Here is a 27737-nt window from a genome sequence, read left to right on the forward strand (position 1 = left end):
TCTTTGTGCATTTACCAATTTAAAATCCAAAAGAAGAGATGTTAAGATATTCAGCATGTTCCATGCTCTTGAATTCTAAGAATTAATATAGTTAAAATGGCCATACTACCCAAAGCAATCTACAGGTTTATTGTGATCCCTATGAAATTACCCATGACATTTTTCACAGAACTGGAACAAACTATCCTAAATTTAATATGGAATCATAAATGCCCCAGAATTGCCAAAGCAATTCTTAGGAAAAAGAACAAAGCAGGAGGCATAACCCCCCCAGACTTCAGACAATACTACCAAGCTTCAATAATCAAAACAGCATGGTATTGACACAAAAACAGACATATGGATCAATGGAACAGAACAGACAGACCAGAAATAAACCCATACACCTATGGACAATTCATCTTCAACAAAGAAGGCAAGAATATAAAATGGGGAAAAGAGTCTCTTTAGCAAGTGGTGTTGGGAAAGTTGGACAGCCACATGTAAATCAATGAAGGTAGAACACACCGTCACACCATACAGAAAAATAAACTGAAAATGGCTTAAAGACTTAAATATAAGACATGACACTATAAAACTCCTAGAAGAGAACATAGGCAAAACATTCTCTGACATAAACTGTACCAATGTTTTCTTAGGTCAGTCTCCCAAGGCAATAGAAATAAAAGCAAAAATAAACAGATGGGATCTAATCAAACTTGCAAGCTTCTGTACAGCAAGGGAAACCATAAACAAAATTAAAAGGCAACCTACAGACCGGGAGAAAATATTTGCAAATAATGTGACAGACAAGGGCTTAATTTCCAAAATATACAAACAAATCATACAACTCAACAACAAAAAAACAAACAACTCAATTGAAAAATGGGCAGAAGACTAAATAGACATTTCTCCAAAGAAGACACCCAGATGGCCAACAGACACATAAAAAGATGCTCAGCATCACTAATTATTAGAGAAATGCAAACAAAAACTACAATGAGGTACCACCTCACACTGGTCAGAACAGGTATCATTAAAAAGTCTACAAATAATAAATGTTGGAGAGGGTGTGGAAAAAAGGGAACCCTCTTACACTGTTGATGGGAATGTAAATTGGTGCAGCCATTATGGAAAAGTGTATAGAGGGTTCCTCAAAAAACTAAAAATAGAGTTGCCATATGATTTAGCAATCCCACTCCTAGGCATATATCCAGACAAAACTATAATTCTAAAATATTCATGCACCCCTATTTTCATAGCAGCACTATATACAATAGCCTAGACATGGAAACAACCTAAATGTCCATCGACAGATAAATGGATAAAGATGCTGTGTGTGTGTGTGTATGCGTGTGTGTACACACACACGCACGCACACACACACACTGGAATATTATTCAGCCATTAAAAAGAATGAAACAATGTCATTTGCAGCAACATGGATGGACCCAGAAATTATCATACTAAGTAAAGTAAGTCAGAAAGAGAAAGACAAATACCATATGATATCACTTATATGTGGAATCTAAGTACAACAAAAATGAACATATCTATGAAACAGAAACAGACTCACAGACATAGAGAACAGACTTGTGGTTGCCAAAGGAGAGAGGGGTGGTGGAGGGAAGGATTGGGAGCTTGGGATTAGCAGATGCAAACTAGTATATAAAGGATGGATAAACAACGAGGTTTGACTGTATAGCACAGGGAACTATATTCAATATCCTGTGATAAACCAGAATGGAAAAGTATATGAAAAAGAATATATATATGTATAACTGAGTCACTTTGCTGTACAACAGAAATTAACACAACATTGTAAATCAACTATACTATACTTCCATAATTTTTTTAAAATGTTGGGATTGTTATGAACACAATTTTTCAGTATTCAAATCTTTTAGAAGTTTGCCCAGAGTTTTGAGATAAGTATAACAGGACTGTGCCAGAATTATATTTTTTATTGCAATTTGAATTATTGATTTTATTGTGACCACTATTATCCTATGTCCAATAGTGAATAGAGAATATTGCTCATGAGACAATAATTATAGACTTTAAATTAATAGACTTTAAAACAAAGAGTATAACAAAAGACAAAGGCATTACATGATGATAAAGAGGTCAACTAAATAAGATATAACATTTTTAAACATATATATACCTAAGAGTGCCTAAATATATAAAGCAAATATTAAAAGGCATAAATAGATAAATTAACACTAATACAATAATAGTAGAGGACTTTAATTCCCCACTTATATCAAATGGATATCATCCAGACAGAAATGCAAAAAGGAAACATTGACCTTAAATGACACATTGTATCACATGGACTAGATAGGTAGCAATAGAACATCCCATCCAGAGGAGCTAGATAGGTAGCAATAGAACACCCCATCCAGAGGAGCAGAATTACCTATTCTTTTAAAGTCCACATGGAACATTCCCCATAATAGATCACATGCTAGCCAAAAAACAAGTCTCAATAAATTTAATATTACTGAAATCATATTGAGTTATTTTCCCACAACAACTGTATGAAACTAGAAATCAATTACAGGAAGAAAACTGCAGAAAATACAAGCATGTGGAGACAACAACATGGTACTAAAAAAATAAGCAATAGGTGAACAAAGAAATCAAAGAGGAAATTTAAAAAAATACCTTGAGAAGAATGAAAATATAAACACAACTTTCCAAAATCTATGGAACACAATAAAAACAGTTCTAAGAGGGAAATTTATATTGATACAGAAAAATATCAAATAAACAACCTAGTTTTACACCTAAAGGAATCAGAAAAAGAACAAAGCCCAAAATTATTAGACGAAAGGAAATGATAGAGATCAGAGTGGAAATAAATGAAATAGAGACTAAAGGGCAATAGAAAGAATAATGAAACTAAGAGCTGTTTTTTTAAAAGAAAACCAAAATTAATCTTTAGCCAGACTCATCAAGAGAAAAAGAGAGAGGGCCCAAATAAAGTAAATTAGAAATGAAAGAGGAGAATTTACAACTAATATCATAGAAATACAAACAATGATAAGAGACTACTATAGATAAGTTTATGTCAAAAACTGGACAACCTAGAAGACATAAACAAATTAGAAACATATAATCTTCCAAGACTGAATACGGAAGAAATAGAAAATATGAACAGACAAATTACTAGTGATGAAATTAAACGAATAATCAATAAACTCCCAACAAACAAAAGTATAGAACCAGAAAGCTTCACAAGGGAATTCTACCAAACATTTAAAGAGTTAATACCTATCCTTCTCAAACTATTCCAAGACAAAATACAAATGAAAGGAATGCTTCCAAACTCATTCTATGAGGCCAGCATTACCTTGATATCAAAACCAGACAAAGACATTATAAAAAGAGAAAATTAGAGGCCAATATTCCTGATGAACATAGATGCAAAAATTCTTAACAAAATATTAGCAAACTGAATTCAACAATATATTAAAAGGTTCATACATCATGATCAAGTGGGATTTATTCCAGGGATGCAAGGATGGTTCAATATTTGCAAATCAATCCAAATTATACACCATATTACCAAATGAAGGATAAAAATCATATGATCATCGCAATAGATACAAAAAAAGGATTTGACAAAATTCAACATCCATTCATGATTAAAAAAAAAAGACTCTCAACAAAGTTGGTAGATTGGTACTATAGCTCAACACAATGGCCAATTTTTTTTTTTTTTGCTAAGAACATAGTATTGATTTAACAACAAGCGATTGGTCTTACATGTATTACTATGCACCATTACTTTCTCTGTTCAAACAACCAAAACTAAACAAATCAAATGCAATGCTATTTATTTTTTGTTGATTTTCACAGGTGATCCTTTGATGTTGAGTTTGTCCACAGAAACATTTGATCTTCTCCCACGTTCAATGGCTGGACTTAGATGAAATTTCTCCCTTCTTTTAAGTTCTTGGGATCCTGAATTCTCATGACCAATGCTTCACATCCTAGAGTTTTCTAGATTGCACCAGTGTCCCCTTGGTCCCCTTCAGAATCTCATTTTGCCACTCATCATCAAAAGCATGAACATCACTTTCATTCATATGGATGAACTCTTGATTGACCTCTTTATCTCCAGTCTTGCTGTTCTTTGACTTTTTCTTTTTTTTTTTTTTTTTTTTGCGGTACACTGTCCTCTCACTGTTGTGGCCTCTCCCGTTGCAGAGCACAGGCTCCGGACACGCAGGCTCAGCGGCCATGGCTCACGGGCCCAGCTGCTCAGTGGCATGTGGGATCTTCCCGGACCGGGGCACAAACCCGTGTCCCCTGCATCGGCAGGCGGACTCTCAACCACTGCATCACCAGGGAAGCCCTATTCTTTGACTTTTTAATGACATGAGTTTGGTCATGAAGGTGATGACCAACAGCCATTTTTTCTAGTCCACTCTCAAGAATCTCTCAGTGCCCTCCTACTTTCTTTTATTCCTCCTGGAGCCCTGCGAGTTTGAGTTGAGGTCTGGAAAATCTTTGGTTGTTCATCTCCTACTTTGGAATAAGTCATAACTGAGGAAGAACTAAACAAATGTCCATTTGGATCCATTGAAAAGTGACCAAAGTTTCTTTGTAATTCCTGCATACTGTTTCGTATATTTAACATTATTTGGTCCATTGACTGAAGAGGGTTGACATCTGTACAAGTCAAGGAGTTTTCTCCATCCTCATATCCCATACGGTTACAAGCTCTTCCTCTACCATCAGAGATGTTGAACATGTCTCTTCCAAAAGGTTCAGAAAAATTTCTCATCATCTGTCGCATACTTTCTCAGTGTGCCATGAACGAATCAGAGAAGAAGGGATCATCCTCAAAGCTGCTGCTCAGCATCCCAAACATCCTGGCTCTGTCTCAGGTGGCGACATTCACGGACAGACTGGAAAATGATGCAACTTGCCGCGGCCACAGCCTGAGCCAGCCTGTTCAATAATGGCCATTTATGACAAACTCACAGCTAACATCATACCCAATGGTGAAAAGCTGAAAGCTTTTCCTCTAAGATCAAGAATAAGACAAGGGGGCTTCCCTGGTGGCGCAGTGGTTGAGAGTCCGCCTGTCGATGCAGGGGAGGCGGGTTCGTGACCCGGTCCGGGAGGATCCCACGTGCCTCGGAGCGGCTGGGCCTGTGAGCCATGGCCGCTGGGCCTGCGCGTCCGGAGTCTGTGCTCCGCAAAGGGAGAGGCCACAGCAAGTGGGAGGCTCGCGTACCGCAAAAAAAAAAAAAAAAAAAAGAATAAGACAAGGATGCTACTCTCACCACTTTTGTTCAACATAGTATTGGAAGTCCTAGTGCCAGCAATTAGACGAGATAAAATAAATAAAAGATATCCAAATTGGAAGGGAAGAAGTAAAACTGTCACTATTTGCAGATGACATAATACTATATGTAGAAAACACTAAAGACTTCACAAAAAAATTACTATAACTAATAAATAAATTCAGTACAGTTTCAGGATACAACAAATTTAATATACAGAACACTGTTGCATTTCTATACATTAATAATGAACTATCAGAAAGAGAAATCAAGTAAACGATCCTACTTACAACTGCATTAAACAGAATAAATACCTAGGAATAAATTTAACCAAGGAGATGAAAGATCTGTACTCTGAGAACTCTAAGATGTTGATGAAAGAAATGGAAGATGACACAAATAAAAGGAAAGATATACCTTTTTTGTGGACTGGAATAATTAATATTGTTAAAATGCCCATACTATCTAAAGCAATCTACAGATTCGACACAATCCCTATCAAAATAATCATGGCATTTTTCACAGAACTAAAACAAATAATCTAAAAATGTGAAAAGGGGATGATATCAGAATAAAATGAATACACTTAACTTTGGGGGAAAAAATCACTCCTGTTTTATTTTGTTTCATTTTTCTCATGTTACTATAGACATGTGCTAAATTTTAAAGACTGGCCCTTTACCTATATATTTATCTCTAAATCTACTGCACAGTTTATGAAAGAAAATACTGAATTAGCAAAACTTTGTTTCCTTTCAGCTCTAACATTCAATAATTCTGTAAAGCATCTATACTCAGCTAACTTTAAACGATACTGTATTAAAAATACGTGCTCTATCTAGTTAATCTTGCCTTGATCTTACATTTGGTATTACTATCTGGCTTTTCCTCTCTTCTTCCTGATTTCTCTGTCAGTGAGGGCTCCACCACCTTAATTTTGTAACAGAAACCATTTAATCTCACACTTTCAATTTCTGGATTGAGGGCATTCTTAATTAACATTATTATTTTTTACCCTGAACTGAAAGCATTTTCCTCATCAACCTTTCTCAACTAATGCTGCCAGGAAAGAAAATAAAGGCATAACGTCTTATTATTTATCTGTCACTCCTTCATGGTCACAAATTCTATTTGGAAAAAAAAAAAAAAGCTGCAAAGTGCCCCTACTCATAGAAGGCCCGGCCCAAATCCTGTGTCTATTTTAATTCCGGTTTTGTAAGTCCCACCACCCTGTAAGAGTACTTGTACAAAATGGCAAACTTAGATCTTTGTCATGACGTTCTTTAACTATACAGGCTTGAATTCACTTAGATAAATAATTGTATATTTATCTAGATAATTATATATAATTATAAATAAATTATCTAAATAATTAGATAAATGTTTAGAACATCTTTTATTTACTATCTTGTCATTATTTCAATAAGTTGATTTGCCAATTGGTAAATACATTGCAAATATGTAAGCATATTTTTGTTTTCTTTTGTTTTCTTTTTCTTTACAGATTTCCCTCTGCCATATTCATTTAACATTTAATATTCTTTAGGTGTCCTATTCTCCAGCATCTTTAGCTAATTTCAGGTAGGTGTCCAATGACAACACTTTAATTTGTAAAACATCTTTTCAAGTTTAACTTAACCATAGCATTTCTAATCCAAAAGAACATTTTAAATGGAAAGGAAATTATTTTTGATTATTGTCTTAAAAAAAAAAGCCTGGATGGTTCTTTAAATGATACGTGTGCACATTTTTGTAATTATTTCTTTCAGGTCAAATCAATTTTTAAGTGTATTCCCATGATACTATTCCAGTTTGCCCAATGTCCAATAAATGCTGCCCTTATCAGAAATTAAAAAACAATAATACCAAGGAAACAGATAAGTATCTTAAAAAGTGAAGATGATTTTTGGTAATTAAAACAATGTTGTAGGTTGGAGACACGGAATGCATTTTATGAATACTGAAGGTTATCTTTTCCTTTGACTCATAAATCAGACCTAGAACTTATGCTTTTTAATATCAAATTGAGAAAAAAAACTGATTCCAAAAAGAAAGTAATTTACCAGTAAACAAGTAAATTATCATAATCATAGGTGATTTTAAAAAAGGAAACAAAATATAAAATGACAGTGGCCTAAAATAGATAAATATTCTATAATTCTCCAAACATGTTACATTATAAAATTCATATGACTTGGATATGAGTATTCCTACTTAAAGCCAGTAAAGGATGCCTTGTGGGGAGTGGGAAAAACAAGTAAAGGGGGTCAACCATACGATGATGGATGATAACTAGACTTGTGGTGGTGATCACTCTGTAGTGTAAACAGATTTTGAACTATAATGCTGTACACCTGAAACCAGGTGTAATATAATATAGTATGATGTAATTTAAAAAAAGAAGGATGCCTGTGAGTAACACAGCTTGGGGAGACTCTTGCACCTTGCCAGTTTGTGCCGTTATCCAAATTGCTTTCATAAAAGCAAGACTTATTATAAGATAACTTAAGATAAGGCAAGATAAATTCTAAGATAACAACTGTCCTTATTCCGTTTTACGCCTTCTTAACCACCCAGACAAAACTGTAAATTGTGGGGTGTGAAAAATGTTGCCATGATGAAACGACATAGTGAGTGAGGGCAATGATGGAGATGGGAACAGCATCAAGGATGACTTTTTCCCCCCTAGGTTGAGCCAACAGACTCATTCCTGTTCTCCACTGATATCCTCCTCTCACATCTGTCCCCACTGCTCAGTCAGCTGAATTATGGGCCTCCCCAAGTGTGCAGGGCAGCCCATGCTGGTGGGAGAGTCCTATTACTGCCCACCTCAACACAAAGCTCTTAAAGACTCTGAATTTTAGATATGAAATAGATTAGGGATCATCTACTTCACACATATTTAAAGTGAATCATAAATCCCGAACACTGTGGTGATATGATTCAGGTTCCCTAGGTTGAATATCTGACATTTCGATTTTATAAAGTGGAAATTTGGGAGTTGGCATGTTTAGATGTACTTCTCAAGTTTTCCCAAGGTCCTGTACAATTACTGGTTATAACACCCACACACATACATATACACACTTTTCTCTGCACTCAAGACTAGAATGCAAATAAGTGAGACTAAAGTTACATTACTGAGCTACTTAAATCTACTCAAGTTTTTTAACTTTTTCAGAAAGAAGACATTTAACTTTGGTTATTTAGGTATTATTAATACCTAACTACTTAGGTCATACTACCTGAGAGCAACTGGACTGGGACACTGCCAGGAAACTTCTGCTCACCTTCTTTTCATTTTTTTCAGCTCTATAAGCACATTGCCATTCATCTCTCAATGAACACTTACTGCTTGAAGAGCACCCGCCTGTTAGTAGTTCAACTAAAGTTTCTGTCCTCAAGCCAACATGTAGTTGTACTCTCAAATTCTGCCATGAATTGGGCTGTGCGTATCCTGCTTTTCCAAGGTTACCACCCCTTTATTCTGAGCACTCTGTTCTCTCCTTATTCAGAAGTCTGACAAGCTTCCAGGATGTCAGAAGAGGAATACAATGGTTCTCTCAGACACAGATGGTTCCTCTTTCTTTTTCTTCTTTCAAGGAGTTAAAAAAAATGTTTTTGTTGATGAACACAGAAAATAAACTCAAATTATATAACAAAAATTTGATATATCAACAAATACATGCAGATATTTAAATGATGATTAAGTTGTAACAGAGGGACAAAGAAAAAAAATGTACTAACATCTCTATCCAGAACTCTGCCCGTGCTGTTCAGGAAAAGCATTTGTTTAACAGGATCCAGCAATACCCAATAATCCACGTTGTCCTTTAAAGAAAGTTCTATGGTTGGCTCTGGTCCTCCAGCAGTCCCTTTGATCAGCATGTTATCCACCAGAATAGTACCTGCAAACCAAAGAGAATTACTTGAAAATATATTCTACCTGTATGCATTCTTTAACAAAGATCATATGCTTAAACCCCAGCTGACTTGCAAATCTGTTTCAAACCGAAGATATTCAACTTTATATCTGTCATGATATAGAAAATGTCCTGCTTCAGAAAGGCAAAAATACCTTTATAATGCTATTTATAAATGATATTTTGGGGAGATGAGGTGGGAGACAGATTCAAACACTTGGTGAGTCTCATCATCTATTTCTTGCATCCTTTTAACAGCATGAATCTGTTCCCCGCCCTGTCCATCACTTCTCGCAGGAGTTATCACTGAATTTTATCCTGAACAAAAGGAAAGCCTATAATAACAGAGGCTGATACTTCAATTCACTCAGTAAGACTTCTGATATGAAAAGAGATATCCTGAAAATAAGAGAAAGGAAGAGATAAAGAAGTAGCAGAGACTCCCATGGTGAGAACTGCTTCTTCATCTTTTATCTTAGAGCAAATCCATAAACCATAAATCTTAATGTGAAAGACAAAACTAGTGTTCAGATACACAATAGAAGCCATTCTTCTCTAAGACATGTCTGGGGTACTCAACTAGAACAACATACTATTTTAATGTGACATTTCAATGTTTGCTTTCTTATTATTCTTTCCGTGGGCTGAATTGTAGACACTTGTTGAGTAAGAGCTGAAGCGAGAGATCTCTAATCTCTCCAACTCTGTTAAAGATTCCGTCTATTTTAAAAATTGAATGCAAACAGCACTGATGCAATTCAAATCCCCTCTTTTTTCCCATGCTGCAATGATCCCTTTGACAAACAATAATGTACTATAGCTTACAGCAATCATTTTCAGCTGATCCATTTTACTAAACTTATGGTATAAAGAAGAGATGTGGCCATGCAAATAAAATGTACCCTCCTAAGGACATTAGAATAAATGGCACATATCTAGAAAATTCATTGCCTTAGGATAGCATACAAGAATATATAATCTATAAATATGAATCTAGCTTGAAGAATAATAATACAATATGTATTGCTGCATTTTCATAAGGCACAAAATTGGCTTCAATGTTGTATCATTGCACAATTACAAATAAAAGGGGGGGACTCTGGAAGATTTTTCTCAGCAAGTTAATAATAATAATAGTAATAATAATAATCTATAATATCTCTTTATCATGTTATTACTAATGAGCTTTATCTCACTAGGGAATGTTGAAATGAACCATTCTTTTATAACAATATATCTAAATAATGTTTAAATACACACTCACACACATACTTTTCTAAATGGCAGATTATTTACTTCTACTTTTTCACATACTAGTACACATATATGTAAATATATGAGCGAAACTGATCCTGCCATTTTTCTACTCAACTAGCAAATATATAATCTACAGATATTACATTCAAAAGTATAGATCAGACAATGATGGCATTTTCTGGTCTACAAATATGTTCTAGGCCTGAGTATACACTCTTTTACAAATACTTCACACAACTAACCTTTGAAAAATTATTTGGCCTGTGTTTTCAATATGTAATTAAGAAATTAAAGGGGATTTTATTTTCTGATTAAGAAAAAAATAAAGTATAATAAGTAGGTCAACTAACATTAACATTTATGCCTTGACTCATAATGCATAACAGCAGTAATAGCAGGTCTTTCTCTAGTGTACATACATCTATGCAGGTTCACGAAGGGAAGGCATAATAAACAATGGTTGAAATCAGGAAAAAGGAATTCACTTAGTTTGACACTCATGTCATAGAAGTGAAGAGAGCTGGCCCTGGAACTGACAGAGTTAGAATCTAATCCTGGATCCACAATTTAAGAGCCATGTGAAAGTGGACAGATTACATAACTACTCACCTTCAATTTCTCTCTTCTACAAAATCAAAAATCAATACCACAATGGAAGAGGTATTTTTTATTATAGCACCATACGTATGCAGTTGAAAAAACACTTGTATTCTTGTATCGAAAGCACTAACGAAAGCTGAAACAGTCACAATCAAAATACTAGCACAGTTAAGTATTTAATGATATTTTCTTCAAGCATCATAGTCAATATTTACAGCCTTAAATATTGGGGTTTATGCTTCTTCCTTCAAGAAGTAGGTATTGAGGGTCATTTGCTTCTAAATGCAGATTTTTTTCAATGAAATTGAAAATTCGATCCAGCATTTAGCTTTCTTCATTAATCTATTGTTTTAAACTCAGAAAAAAATTTCACACCTCCTTCATCTGTACCCACAGCTTCTCCATATTAACATATTATCAATCATAACCACTAATGTAAACTCTACTTGCATTAAATAAAGGTGCTGCAGATTTTCAGCTTTTTTCTTAAGATCTGCTTACATAGCTATTTATTTTTAACTGTGATAAAAATGTGCCCAGAATATGTTAAAACATAAATATACTGTAAAATAACATATGAATCAATAAAATCCCTTCCTTATACCAACTCCATTCCCCTGTTTACCAATGTGTATAAGATAATTTGCATCAAAGAAGAGCTGTTGGGTTGATCTGATGACTAAATGAGATAATGCAGGTGAAGTACTGATTGCAGTCCCTGGTATAGAATAAGCAATTGACAAATGTGAATTATGTTTATTGTTGTTAATGTTATTAATTATATTATATATTTTTATATTATATTAACTCCATTTTGGAAGCAAAAGCATTTGAAACTAAAGCAAAATGACTTATTTTATGTCCCAGAAGTTTTTACAAACCAAGTCTACTCTTCATGTCACAAAGCTAAGGCATGTGTGGCAAGCCATCTGAAGAATTCATAGGGGCCCAAAGGATTTGAATGCAAAGTAATCTCTCTGGGAAGTTAGAAGGTAGGGAGAGAATGCTCACTATAGGTAAACTTGTAAAGATAATTCTCTGTCTCTGGTGATGGCAATCCATCCAAGGATTGATAGGCAATCCCTGCTATCACTAGGGAGTGACCCACTCTTTCCACTTTCTAACTTCACACAATTTTGATTTTGCTCATAGAAACTAAAATTAGATTTGATGGCAAGAAAAGGATCTTATTCACAAATTCATAGTAGTAGTGATCTTTAGCTTGAACACTTTTTACTCATCCCCAGCACACATTTGGTTCTATTAGGGACTACACACACACACACACACACACACACACACACACACACACACACACACACACACACACACACACACACACACACACACACACACACATTTATTATAGGAACTAAATCATAACTGGATATTTAATATATTCCTGAATATTGTATTTGCTTCTTTAAATAGGCAGTTATAACACAAGTGGGTTACTTTCTAAAAATGCTATGGAGGTGGCAGTGAGGAGAGGGGTCCATTGTCTTTCTAATTAACCTAATTCAATGACTCTGAAAGAGTAAGTTCTACAGGGAAAGAGTAACTGACTGGGTTCATTCCAAACATTAAAATAAGAAAATCACTCTGTGCACAGAACACACTACTTGCTAGAAAACAATTAATTATGCAAAGGTGTATAACCAATATGAATTGCATAAAATCTCTCCCAACAATCTTTCCCCAGTTTAAGTCAACTAGAAGAATGTTCAGCTACATCATATAGGCAGAAGCATCTGTTGCATTTTCTTGTATATTACTCCTTGCAAATGAAACCAGAACAAAGCTCCCAAATGTACATTATTTGATTAAAACAAAGTTTCTTAAAAAGTGAAATTATAGCTAATATATAGTTTTTCAGTGAGGTTAAACAGTAAGCATGGCCATTATGTAGTTGTTTATTGAGTAAAATCTAGATTCGAAGATTATCAGGCTAAGTAAAACTCTTCTTATGCTCAAATCCTCATCTTTGTTGAAACTTTCCTGGACTTTTCTTGATTTTTCACACTTCTTGGTTTACAATTATATAAACTACACATTTTAGCTAAGCCTATGTTCATATCATATCTAGATAACTACTTGGTAAAAGGGAAGAAAATATATGTGTATCCAGCAACTTCATAAAGAAAATAGCAATATTAATCGGGCTGTGTTTGAATGCTGGGGATATATTAGCCACATACAATATTTGCTAAAGATGGAAAATGATACCAATCAAGTCAATAGTGATTTGAAATAGTGATTTAAAAGCATACTTCTTTGCAAAATTATGTTAGTCTTTAAAATTTATATTTTATTTACTTCAAAAGAACAAACCATTACAAAATGGGCAGATTTGTTCGAGTGTACTTCACTCACATTACTTAAGTAACAATACCTTTTATTTACTTATATTTTACTTCACGATGCATAACAGGTGATATATCAAGTATGGCATAGGCATACAAGTATAAAACTTTAAGAATAAAGGGATTTTTTTCCCTTCTAGTCTTAACTTTTTCCTTAGAAATTGATATAAATATCTTGACATTTAGACAATTGCTATTATCTCTATTCTGTTGTAAATAAAATATTAAGTAAATGTATGTATGTTATGCATTTTGATGTAGTAGGCATGTTCATTTGCTCAACTAAAAATAAGATCACAGAATTTTAGAATTAGAAAAGAACCTACCATCTCATATATATATCATATATATATGGAAAACGAAGCCAAACCTCTGGTATCTCAAAATTTCCCTACCCCGAGCATTGAAATAACCTGACCAAGGTGGCACAGCTAATAAAACCATATCCAATACCAAATCCCAGGTTTACTAATTCACAGTTTAGATACCCTTTCCCTATATCTTGAGTTCACCTTGAAAATACACAAAATTTTTAATTTAAATATGAAATTACGGGGACTTCCCTGGTGGTCCAGTGGTAATGCAGGGGACGTGGGTTCGATCCCTCATCAGGGAACTGAGATCCCACATGGCGCGGGGCAACTAAGCCCACACACCACAACTACCGAGCTCACGTGCCTCAACTAGAGAGACTGCGTGCCACAAACTACAGAGCCCAAATGCTCTGGAACCCACATCCTACAACTAGAGAGCCCACGAACCCTGGAGCCTGTGTGCCACAACTAGAGAGAAGTCCATGCACTGCAACAAAGAGCCTACACACCGTAATGAAAGATCCTGCACACTTCAACAAAGATCCCGTGTGCCACAACTAAGACCCAATGCAGCCAAAAATAAAATAAATAATAAATAAATCTTCAAAAAAATGTGAAATTACAAAAACCTTGTTAGTTTCGTTTTGAGTTCATGGGAAACTCACACAAAAATCCAGTTGATGTATAAATTCATTATTTGGATTGTTGTGCCCTACAATTTTCTGACAACATTTAAAGGGTTAAAATGGAAACAATTCTAAAGATACAGGGAGAATAGTACAATGTAATTATCAACTACCTGACCTTAGAACTAATTTTCCTAAATTATAGCCATAAGAATAGATATAGTCTCTGACCTTATAGCTAACAACTCATAAAAGAAAATAGATAGTTGACATTAAGGATAACCCAATAAAACTTCAGGTCAGACTTGGAGTATCAGTTTAAGAAATGAACATACTAACCTAGAATCCCTTGGGACAAATATTGTACCTTCTTTCCACTGTGGCAGAGGGAAGAATTCTAAAGAAAGAAGCTGTATCCTGAGCTTACAGAAGTTAAAATGACTCCATGGTAGACAGACTCTTAAGGTACCCCCATATGCCTGCCTCCTGGTTTTATGTGATTCCCTTCCCCTGAGTGTGGGTGGGACCTATGACTTGCTTATAATCAAAATAATATGACAAAGGTAATGGGAAGTTATATTTATGTGTACATTATGTGGTTATGTTACATGAGAATCTAGTGACTATCTTGTTGAAGCTCTTTCTCTCCCTTTCCCTTGCTGGATTTGACAAAACAATTAGCCATGTTGGGAGGCCCACATGGCAAGGAAGCAAGGCAGCCTTTAAGAGCTGAGGGTAGTCAGATGACAGGCAGTCAGATACAGAAGACTTCAGTCCTACAACCATAAGGAAGGTGATTTTGCCAAGCCCGAGTTACCTTGGAAGCACATGCTTCCCTAGCCAAGTCTGAGCTGAGACTGTAGCCTTGACAACACCTTGATTATAGTCTTGTTGACACCATAAGAGAAACTGGTTACACTATGCCTGGACTCCAGGCCCAAAGTAATTGTGAAATGATAAATGTGTGTTGTAAAATACTGTTTATTTCAATATTGTTATGCAGCATTAGACAGCTAAGACAGCCCTAAAGCCAAGAGATCTATGTTCAAAATCTTGGCTCCACTACTTACTGAATCTGTGATCTTAGGCAAGTTCCCAGGTTCTTGTAATCAGCAATATGCATTGTTATGAAAAATAATGGATGTAAGTAAAAGCACATAGTTAATAAATAATACTTTTCATCTCACTGTCACTGGGATGGGAGTTTGTACAGACTGAAGCATATAAAGGTGCTATTCATACTATTTCATTAAATTTGGAACACTAGCCACACATTTTAAAACATAATGTCACTTTTTTAACTAAGATAGAAGCAGACATGAAACCCAAGAGAAAAAAGAGAAGACTGTGCATATGCATAACAGAAAATAAAAGTGGGAGGGGCAACAGCTTATTCACAGTTATCACTGAGAATTTGTCATGAAGCAAAGGCCATTTCTTCCTGGTGTAAATAAAAGTGAACAAGCTAGCAAGTAAGGGAGGTCATATTACTGAGGTCAAAATGCTTATCAGCATTTACTTACTCTATCAGCTGGGCTAAATGATAAACTATAAACGCTAAGTGAATTATACTATATCCAATTCACAGGCATATGAAAATGATAAAGGTTCAGACTCTCAGAATACTGCAAGATTTTATTTTCAGACCATCAAACTGATGCAATTGAAATAAAGAAACAGACCATACCATACATTTTTTTTAAAATATAATGATTATAGAATGGCAGTTAAAAAATTGAGCCAGATCCCCTATTTCCTCCCACCGGGCAGCTGCTGTTCTCTCCACCTTAAGAAATCTTTTCTCTCGATTTAAACAAATCCCTATACAACCTTATTGAGTGATCCCATAAAGATCCCCTGCTCTCAAAGCTGATGAAAAATGACGTTCATCTAATGAAAGCACATTCAAGACCGAATGTCTATTATATGACATTGCTGTGCTAGTAAATGAAGAATTTTTGCTTCACAGCACAACTCCTCAAAAGAGTAGCTCATACTCCCTCTGCCACACCTCAACTTACATGTTTTTGAAAATATTCCAGTGAGGCTTTCAACCCGATGTCCCACCAGAAAAGTTTTTGTCTAGTTCTTATTAAGAGCCTCCACGTTCTTAAATTCGGTAGTTGGTTCTCAATCTTCAACTTTATCACCAACATTTCACATGGTTAATCACCCTCTCCTTCATATACCTCTTCTCACTTACCTTTCAGAATACCATATTTTTCTGACTTAGTTCACATCACTGTTTGCTCCCTCATGGTCTCCCCTGCTTATTCATACTTGTCTCCATGACTTTATTCTTTGTATATATTCTGCATTTTTTTTCTTTTTTGATTGTCTCATCCAGGCTTATATATACTCTTGACTCATGACTCCCAAATATAAATCTCCAGTCCAGATGTCTTTTTCCTCTTTTCTGGACCAAAAACACACATCCTAACTGCCTCCTCCACATCTCCACTCATATGTCGAATAAGCAAATCAAATTGAGATCTCATCATAATGAGCTTTGGATCTTCCCACACACATCTATGCCTATTCCTCATGGTGTCTTTCTCACATCAGAAAAAGGAAACTCCTTCTTTGCAATTTTTCCAGGAAGAAATTTTATTAGTCATTGTTGACTCACTGTCTCTCATGTCCCATATCCAGTTTCTGAGAAAATACTATTATATACAGAATATAACCAGATTTGACCTTTTTGCTTTACTACCTTTATTGTTATCAACTTGGTCTGTGTGAACATTATCTCTTGACCAGAGTACAGCAATAATGTCCCAAATGATCTTTCTGTTTCAGACCTTGCTCTGTCATAGTCCATTTTCAACACAATAGCCAGAGTTACCCTTCTAAAATATGTCAGCTTACAACTTTCTAGTGGCTCCCAATCTCCCTGAAAATAAAAGCCAATTTCTTATATTATTCTAAAATGCCTGCTTTGATTCTGTTCTTTTAGCCACTAGCCTACAAACTATTTCTCCAATAGACTAAACACACTCCAAACTTAGTACATTTGCCTTATGTCCTCTACCTAGGATCTCCCTCTCCAGAAAGACACAAAATCTGCTCTTTTACGACCTTCTGCTTTGTACTCTAATGTTGCTTTTTCAATGAAGCCTTCTCTAATCACTCTATTTAATGACCTGACACACCATATACATGTCATTTATATTTTCCTATTCCCTCCAGCAAGCATCTCCCCACTCCAGATTAACTCCTGCATGATCCATTAGGAATTGTAGTTCTCTTAAGTAATGGATTTATTTTAAGCTTATAGATATTTTGAAATTTTTGGCTGGAAATAGCTCTTTTTTTTTTTCACTAGCTATCAGAAAGCTTAGATTTAAAAGCATACCTCATCACTGATGGGTGAATATATTATTGTAACATGCATTTTTTAGCCTCAGGTATTTTATCCCCATCTTTATTTTCTTCTTTTATCTCCATTCTCATTCATAATATTATATAATATTTTATACATTTAAAAAGTATCCAGAAGAACTGTGATATAAATATATGAAAACAATTAGACAAATGCATTGTTTCCTTTTCTTTTGTTGTTTTTCTTGGGGCTATGGCCCCAGATATGTTATTAGCCTTTACACAAAGCAAAATTATAATAAGTACAAAGCAATTAAAAGATCTTCTCAAATACTGTTATATGCCAAAGTCATCTTATTTTTTCACCTGCTCTAAGAATCAGTATTTAGTACAGCAAGATATATCTTGTATCTGTTCAGAGGTCTCTGTTAGAAATGTCCTTGCACTATGGGCTTGCACTATGTGTACAAAGAAACAGTTACTAAAACTTATCATCTCTTTCTGTGACCCAACAATTTTATTCCTAGGTTCAGAAGAGAAGTTCCTGTTCTTGTATATCAGAGGGTATGTGTGTACGTGTGTGTATGGAACAAAGAGAGAGCCAAACATGGAGGAAAAACAACTTAACTCTGAGGTTTGAGGAAAATGAACGTGCACATACTCACATATTTATGTGCACTGACAGCGTTTTCTGTTTGGAACATAGCATTTAGCAATAGAATAAATTTAACATTGAGTAATATTTCTCTCCCATGTCTTTATAGTTGACCGGGAGCAGCCATTTTCAACAGCTTGGTCCGATATTCATGGACTCATCTGGGCATCTACCATAGTGTTAGCAATCAGAGAGCTCTGTCCTAGAATTGTGAACTTTAGTTCCAGAAAGAAAGGTCTGTTCTTTTTCATGTGGCTGCAGTTTAAATATAAAGCTCAGGTTTCCTCCTTTTGAAGAAATTTACTTTAAAGGAAAGGAAACAAAAGCTGATATGCACAGGAGGGTGTGATAGTAAACATACAACAGAACTAAGCAGTGTAGATGAGAAAGGAGGTCCTAAGAGTGTTTGAGACTGTAGTTTGTGTTATTCATTTTCAGGGCTAGGTTATTTCACAGGATAGTTCTTTCCACCTGACTCTCGTAACTTAGGCATATGTGTACTTATATACCCCCAAGGAAATATTTTAATATTTATGAAATAATTTAAAAATACTACTTTTGTAATGTACATTAAGCTAGAGGTTGTATATTTGTAAGTACATTTAGCTAACTTTATTTGAAAATTCATTTATACAATGCTATATGTCCACTAGTAATTATATGAGGAAAACCCAGTAAAATGAATGAGAGAAGTACATACTGAGCCACATTGGCTCAGTGAAGACTATTCACATTATACATAATTTATGTTCCTTACTCTCGGGCTAAGCACAGTTTGCTCGAACAATGATTCCAGTATAGCAAAGAAATAGAAGCTCATGGAACAGATGTTGGGAACTAATTGTACATGGTAAGTGTTTCTCATTTGCTTTGGGGATATTCAATGATAATCACTCCTCTACTACTCTTAAATTTTACATATTTTCCTCATTTCTGGTCTCCGCTTAACATTTGAGGTATGAATGAACATCACTGTGGCTTCTATTCCATTCCATTCCATTTTTAAACCACTTCTCCTTTACCTTCAAGCTAAATAACTCATCCAGTAATGAAAAACTCTAATATTAACAATATTAAATTCCTTCTAAGCCTTAAACCTATACCTGAACATGAAATGTTTTAATTATACCACACAATGAAGCTACATGTGTCACAGCTGATATATATACAAACACACATTGAGACAAATGCATATGGAGAGAGAGAGAGAGAGAGTAAAAGAGAGTGCTGACAAATGAAGAAACCTAAATTTCTTTTCGTTACAAATAAGTATTATGAGCTGTGAATGCCAGCATGGAATGGCAATGTGACTGAGAAAAGCATGAAAAGACATGAATGGAGTTCTTATTTCCTCATCATAATAGAGAAGATTCACGGTATGTTGCTAATCTCACTGTTACCTTAAAAGTTTTGACTTGGCAGAAATGGTATCTTACTGAGTGAAGGAGGAAACATCAGTCGGTAAAAATGAAGATATCTTTTATTTCTGTATAAAAAAAACTTTATAAAAAGTTTTTATTTTTTATATAAATAAAACTTTTAAAAATTTATAAAAATAGCTTTATAAAACAACTTTATAAAAATCTTAATCTTCCCTAGTTCTGTAATCTCACGTTTCCCAAATTGAGTTTTTTTAAATATAAAAAATAATGACAGCATACTAAGTCATTTCTCTTGTTCCTGTGTCCTTATAAAATGTAATGAGATGTCTATCAAAAAATTGCATTGTTGCAAAATGCGAAAGCTTCTGATCCAGCCAGAGTACAGCTAACACAAGTGTATCATAACTTTTTATCATCAATATGGGACTGAAATTCTTAACATAAGTTTTAAGTTCTGAGAGCATTTTAATTAATAATTTAAGATGTTTGGCTCATTTCCATTTGAATTTATATTGAGGCACTCTGAAAGCCTGGTTTAATCTGTATATTTAAAATGTATATAAAATCAGCCTCACTGCATGCAAACTGGGAGCCAACTCTCCGCTCTAATTACCCTAGAATTACAAAGTCAGAACAATTTTCTAAGTAGTCAACTTATAAAGTTACTGAATGGGGCAATATAACAACCTCCTTAACTGTTGTACTAAAAAGTTGAAATGCCTATCATTTGAACAGCTGTGTTTCTTATCTCAAGACCTTGGAGCAACATCCACCATTTGTGATCCACACAAGTGCCCCTTTCTTCATCAAGCTTTGCCTCATATATTCAGTATAAAGAGCTCTCTCACTTCTTTGAAGACACAAATAACCCATCAAAATGATTCTTAATGGTCTTATTATATACAAACCTAAACCTATTAATATGCATGTGATTTCAATTTCTAGGTTGTACGATTTTGATGGGCAGAGCTGTTCTGAAATTAGTTTTTGTATTCTTCATATCACCTAGTTTTATTACACTTGTACAGTATAGTTTAATGCATGTTCTAGAATGGGAAAACAAGTAAAGAGGAAGGAAGGGAATGGAGAGGAAGATGGCGGAAGAGTAAGACGCGGAGATCACTTTCCTCCCTACAGATATACCAGAAATACATCTACACGTGGAACAACTCCTACAGAACACCTACTGAAGGCTGGCAGAAGACCTCAGACCTCCCAAAGGCAAGAAACTCCCCACGTACCTGGGTAGGGCAAAAGGAAAAAGAATAAACAGAGACAAAACAATAGGGACGGGACCTGCACCAGTGGGAGGGAGCCGTGAAGGAGGAAAAGTTTCCACACACTAGGAAGCCCCTTCGTGGGTGGAGACTGCGGGAGGCGGAGGGGGGAGCTTCAAAGCCGCGGAGGAGAGCACAGCAACAGGGGTGCGGGGGACAAAGCGGAGAGATTCCCGCACAGAGGATCAGGGCCGACCGGCACTCACCAGCCCGAGAGGCTTGTCTGCTCCCCCGCCGGGCGGGTGGGTTTGGGAGCTGAGGCTTGGGCTTCAGGCAAGAGACTTTTTCTTCCCTCTTTGTTTCCTGGTGCGTGAGGAGAGAGGTTTAAGAACGCTGCTTAAAGGAGCTCCAGAGACCGGCGCGAGCTGCGGCTAAACGAGCGGACCCCAGAGACGGGCACAAGCCGCGGCTAAAAGCGCGGACCCCAGAGACGGGCAGGAGACGCTAAGGCTGCTGCTGCCGCCACCAAGGGGCCTGTGTGCCAGCACAGGCCACTCTCCACACCCCTCTTCCGCGGAGCCGGTGCAGCCCGCCACTGCCAGGGTCCCGGGATCCAGGGACAACTTCCCCGGGAGAACGCACGGCGGGCCTCAGGCTAGTGCAACGTCACGCTGGCCTTTGCCGCCGCAGGCCCGCCCCGCACTCCGTGCCCCTCCCTCCCCGCCGGCCTGAGTGAGCCAGAGCCCCCGAATCAGCGGCTCCTTTAACCCCGTCCTGTCTGAGCAAAAAACAGACGCCCTCCAGCGACCTACATGCAGAGGCAGGGCCAAATCCAAAGATGAGCCCCTGTGAGCTGTGAGAACAAAGAAGAGAAAGGGAAATCTCTCCCAGGAGCCTCAGAAGCAGCGGATTAAAGCTCCACAATCAACTTGATATACCCTGCATCTGTGGAATACCTGAATAGACAACCAATCATCCCAAATTAAGGAAGTGGACTTTAGGAGCAAGATCTATGATTTTTTTCCCTTTTCCTCTTTTTGTGAATATGTATGCTTCTGTGTGAGATCCTGTCTGTATAGTCTTGCTTCCACCAATTGTCCTAGGGTTCTATCCGTCCATGGTTTTTTTTAAAATATTTTTCTTAATAATTAATTTTAATAACGTTATTATACTTTGCCTTCTTTCTTTCTTTCCTTCCTTCCTTCCCTCCTTTAGACAACGAATCATCCCAAATTGAGGAGGTGGTCTCTGAGAGCAAGATTTATGATTTTTCCCCCTTTACCTCTTTTAGTGAGGGTGTATGTGTATGCTTCTGTGTAAGATTTTGTCTGTATAGCTTTGCTTCCAACATTTGTCCTAAGGTTCTATCCATCCCTTTTTTTTTTCTAAATAAGAATTTTTTAATTCAATAACTTTATTACACTTTATTTTATTTTTACTGTATCTTCTTTCTGTCTTTTTTCCTTCTTTCCCTCCTTCCTTCCTTCCTCCCTCCCTCCCTCCCTCCTTTCTTTCCTTCTTGCCTTCTTTCCTTCTTTGCTTCTTTCTTTCTTTCTTCCTTCCTTCCTTCCCTCCTTTCCTTCTTTCTTTCCTCATACTTCTACTAATTCTCTCTACTTTTTCTCCCTTTTATTCTGAGCCGTGTGGATGAAAGGCTCTTGGTGCTCCAGCCAGGAGTCAGGGCTCTGCCTCTGAGGTAGGAGAGCCAACTTCAGGACATTGGTCAACAAGAGACCTCCCAGCTCCACATAATATCAAACGGCGAAAATCTCCCAGAGACCTCCATCTTAACACCAGCACCCAGCTTCACTCAACAACCAGCAAGCCACAGTGCTGGACAACCTATGCCAAACAACTAGCAAAACAGGAACACAACCCCACCCATTAGCAGAGAGGCTGCCTAAAATCATAACAAGTCCACAGACACCCCAAAACACACCACCAGACGTGAACCTGCCCACTAGAGAGACAAGATCCAGCCTCATCCACCACAACACCGGCACTAGTCCCCTCCACCAGGAAGCCTACACAACCCAGTGAACCAACCGTAGCCACTGGAGACAGACATCAAAAACAGCGGGAACTACGAACCTGCAGTCTGCAAAAAGGAGACCCCACACACAGTAAGATAAGCAAAATGAGAAGACAGAAAAACACACAGCAGGTAAAGGAGCAAGATAAAAATACACCAGACCTAACAAATGAAGAGGAAATAGGCAGTCTACCTGAAAAAGAATTCAGAATAATGATAGTAAGGATGATCCGAAATCTTGGAAATAGAATGGACAAAATGCAAGAAACAGTTAACAAGGACCTAGAAGAAATAAGGATGAAACAAGCAATGATGAACAACACAATAAATGAAATTAAAAGTACTCTAGATGGGATCAATAGCAGAATAACTGAGGCAGAAGAACGGATAAGTGACCTGGAAGATAAAATAGTGGAAATAACTACTGCAGAGCAGAATAAAGAAAAAAGAATGAAAAGAACTGAGGACAGTCTCAGAGACCTCTGGGACAACATTAAACGCACCAACATTCGAATTATAGGGGTTCCAGAAGAAGAAGAGAAAAAGAAAGGGACTGAGAAAATATTTGAAGAGATTATAGTTGAAAACTTCCCTAATATGGGAAAGGAAATAGTTAATCAAGTCCAGGAAGCACACAGAGTCCCATACAGGATAAATCCAAGGAGAAATACGCCAAGACACATATTAATCAAACTGTCAAAAATTAAATACAAGGAAAGCATATTAAAAGCAGCAAGGGAGGGCTTCCCTGGTGGCGCAGTGGTTGAGAGTCCGCCTGCCGATGCAGGGGACACGGGTTTGTGCCCCGGTCCAGGAAGATCCCACATGCCGCAGAGCGGCTGGGCCCGTGAGCCATGGCCGATGAGCTTGCGCGTCCGGAGCCTGTGCTCCGCAACGAGAGAGGCCACAACAGTGAGAGGCCCGCGTACCGCAAAAAAAAAAAAAAAAAAAAAAAGCAGCAAGGGAAAAACAACAAATAACACATAAGGGAATCCCCATAAGGTTAACAGCTGATCTCTCAGCAGAAACCCTACAAGCTAGAAGGGAGTGGCAGAATATACTGAGAGTGATGAAGGAGAAAAACCTGCAGCCAAGACTACTCTACCCAGCAAGGATCTCATTCAGATTTGATGGAGAAATTTAAACCTTTACAGACAAGCAAAAGCTGAGAGAGTTCAGCACCATCAAACCAGCTTTACAACAAATGCTAAAGGAACTTCTCTAGACAAGAAACACAAGAGAAGGAAAAGACCTACAATAACAAACCCAAAACAATTTAGAAAATGGGAATAGGAACATACATATCAATAATTACTTTAAATGTAAATGGACTAAATGCTCCCACCAAAAGACACAGATTGGCTGAATGGATACAAAAACAAGACCCTTATATATGCTGTCTACAAGAGACCCACTTCAGACCTAGAGACACATACAGACTGAAAGTAAGGGGATGGAAAAAGATATTCCATGCAAATGGAAACCAAAAGAAAGCTGGAGTAGCAATTCTCATATCAGACAAAATAGACTTTAAAATAAGGACTATTAGGAGAGACAAAGAAGGACACTACATAATGATCAAGGGATCGATCCAAGAAGAAGATATAACAATTGTAAATATTTATGAACCCAACGTAGGAGCACCTCAATACATAAGGCAAATACTAACAGCCATAAAAGGGGAAATTGACAGTAACACATTCATAGTAGGGGACTTAAACACCCCACTTTCACCCATGGACAGATCATCCAAAATGAAAATAAATAAGGAAACACAAGCTTTAAATGATACATTAAACAAGATGGACTTAATTGATATTTATAGGACACTCCATCCAAAAACAACAGAATACACATTTTTCTCAAGTGCTCATGGAACATTTTCCAGGATAGATCATATCTTGGGTCACAAATCAAGCCTTGGTAAATTTAAGAAAATTGAAATTGTATCAAGTATCTTTTCTGACCACAACGCCATGAGACTAGATATCAATTACAGGAAAAGATCTGTAAAAAATACAAACACATGGAGGCTAAACAATACACTACTTAATAATGAAGTGATCACTGAAGAAATCAAAGAGGAAATAAAAAAATACCTAGAAACAAATGACAATGGAGACACAACGACCCAAAACCTATGGGATGCAGCAAAAGCAGTTCTAAGGGGGAAGTTTATAGCAATACAAGCCTACCTTAAGAAGCAGGAAACATCTCAAATAAACAACCTAACCTTGCACCTCAAGCAATTAGAGAAAGAAGAACAAAAAAACCCAAAGCTAGCAGAAGGAAAGAAATCATAAAAATCAGATCAGAAATAAATGAAAACGAAATGAAGAAAACTATAGCAAAGATCAATAAAACTAAAAGCTGGTTCTTTGAGAAGATAAACAAAATAGATAAACCACTAGCCAGACTCATCAAGAAAAAAAGGGAGAAGACTCAAATCAATAGAATTAGAAATGAAAAAGGAGAGGTAACAACTGACACTGCAGAAATAAAAAAGATCATGAGAGATTACTACAAGCAACTCTATGCCAATAAAATGGACAATCTGGATGAAATGGACAAATTCTTAGAAATGCACAACCTGCCAAGACTGAATCAGGAAGAAATAGAAAATATGAACAGACCAATCACAAGCACTGAAATTGAAACTGTGATTAAAAATCTTCCAACAAACAAAAGCCCAGGACCAGATGGCTTCACAGGCGAATTCTATCAAACATTTAGAGAAGAGCTAACACCTATCCTTCTCAAACTCTTCCAAAATGTAGCAGAGGGAGGAACACTCCCAAATTCCTTCTACGAGGCCACCATCACCTTGATACCAAAACCAGACAAGGATGTCACAAAGAAAGAAAACTACAGGCCAATATCACTGATGAACATAGATGCAAAAATCCTCAACAAAATACTAGCAAACAGAATCCAACAGCACATTAAAAGGATCATACACCATGATCAAGTGGGGTTTATTCCAGGAATGCAAGGATTCTTCAATATACGCAAATCTATCAATGTGATAAACCATATTAACAAACTGAAGGAGAAAAACCATATGATCATCTCAATAGATGCAGAGAAAGCTTTTGACAAAATTCAACACCTATTTATGATAAAAACCCTGCAGAAAGTAGGCATAGAGGGAACTTGCCTCAACATAATAAAGGCCATATATGACAAACCCACAGCAAACATCATCCTCAATGGTGAAAAACTGAAAGCATTTCCACTAAGATCAGGAACAAGACAAGGTTGCCCACTCTCACCACTCTTATTCAACATAGTTTTGGAAGTTTTAGCCACAGCAAATAGAGAAGAAAAGGAAATAAAAGGAATCCAAATCAGAAAAGAAGAAGTAAAGCTGTCACTGTTTGCAGATGACATGATCCTATACATAGAGAATCCTAAAGATGCTACCAGAAAACTACTAGAGCTAATCAATGAATTTGGTAAAGTGGCAGGATACAAAATTAATGCACAGAAATCTCTGGCATTCCTATATACTAAAGATGAAAAATCTGAAAGTGAAATCAAGAAAACACTCCCATTTACCATTGCAACAAAAAGAATAAAATATCCAGGAATAAACCTACCTAAGGAGACAAAAGACCTGTATGCAGAAAATTATAAGACACTGATGAAAGAAATTAAAGATGATACAAATAGATGGAGAGATATACCATGTTCTTGGATTGGAAGAATCAACATTGTGAAAATGACTCTACTACCCAAAGCAATCTATAGATTCAATGCAATCCCTATCAAACTACCACTGGCATGTTTCACAGAACTAGAACAAAAACTTTCGCAATTTGTATGGAAACACAAAAGACCCCGAATAGCCAAAGCAATCTTGAGAACGAAAAAAGGAGCTGGAGGAATCAGGCTCCCTGACTTCAGACGATACTACAAAGCTACAATAATCAAGACAGTATGGTACTGGCACAAAAACAGAAAGATAGATCAATGGAACAGGATAGAAAGCCCAGAGATAAACCCACGCACATATGGACACCTTATCTTTGATAAAGGTGGCAGGAATGTACAGTGGAGAAAGGACAGCCTCTTCAATAAGTGGTGCTGGGAAAACTGGACAGATACATGTAAAAGTATGAGATTAGATCACTCCCTAACACCATACACAAAAATAAGCTCAAAATGGATTGAAGACCTAAATGTAAGGCCAGAAACTATCAAACTCTTAGAGGAAAACATAGGCAGAACACTCTATGACATAAATCACAGCAAGATCCTTTCTGACCCACTTCCTAGAGGAATGGAAATAAAAACAATAAACAAATGGGACCTAATGAAACTTCAAAGCTTTAGCACAGCAAAGGAAACCATAAACAAGACCAAAAAACAACCCTCAGAATGGGAGAAAATATTTGCAAATGAAGCAACCAACAAAGGATTAATCTCCAAAATTTACAAGCAGCTCATGCAGCTCAATATCAAAAAACAAACAACCCAATCCAAAAATGGGCAGAAGACCTAAATAGACATTTCTCCAAAGAAGATATACAGACTGCCAACAAACACATGAAAGAATGTTCAACATCATGAATCATTAGAGAAATGCAAATCAAAACTACAATGAGATATCATCTCACACCAGTCAGAATGGCCATCATCAAAAAATCTAGAAACAATAAATGCTGGAGAGGGTGTGGAGAAAAGGGAACACTCTTGCACTGCTGGTGGGAATGTGAATTGGTTCAGCCACTATGGAGAACAGTATGGAGGTTCCTTAAAAAAC

General features: G+C 36.5%; 1 protein-coding gene and 1 pseudogene across 6 annotated transcripts in view; both read right to left on the bottom strand.

The window, feature by feature from the left end:
- Nucleotides 1–27737, bottom strand: part of PCDH15 (protocadherin related 15) — a 1372333-nt gene that overhangs the window by 457414 nt on the left and 887182 nt on the right. For all 5 annotated transcript variants that reach the window (XM_079899577.1, XM_079899579.1, XM_079899582.1 and 2 more), the window contains one exon: nt 9030–9190. In XM_079899577.1, the coding sequence (XP_079755703.1) occupies nt 9030–9170 (141 nt within the window). In that variant the 5' untranslated portion in view covers nt 9171–9190. The remainder of the gene's footprint in view (nt 1–9029; nt 9191–27737) is intronic.
- On the bottom strand, nt 3824–4922 carry LOC307175124 (myeloid leukemia factor 1-like; annotated as a pseudogene). Its single transcript has 2 exons — nt 4328–4922; nt 3824–4116 (listed from the first exon to the last, which is right to left on the bottom strand). The product of its transcript is annotated as a myeloid leukemia factor 1-like (transcript).

The sequence above is a fragment of the Stenella coeruleoalba genome, assembly GCF_951394435.1.
Source record: "Stenella coeruleoalba genome assembly, chromosome: 16".
Taxonomy (NCBI): domain Eukaryota; kingdom Metazoa; phylum Chordata; class Mammalia; order Artiodactyla; family Delphinidae; genus Stenella; species Stenella coeruleoalba.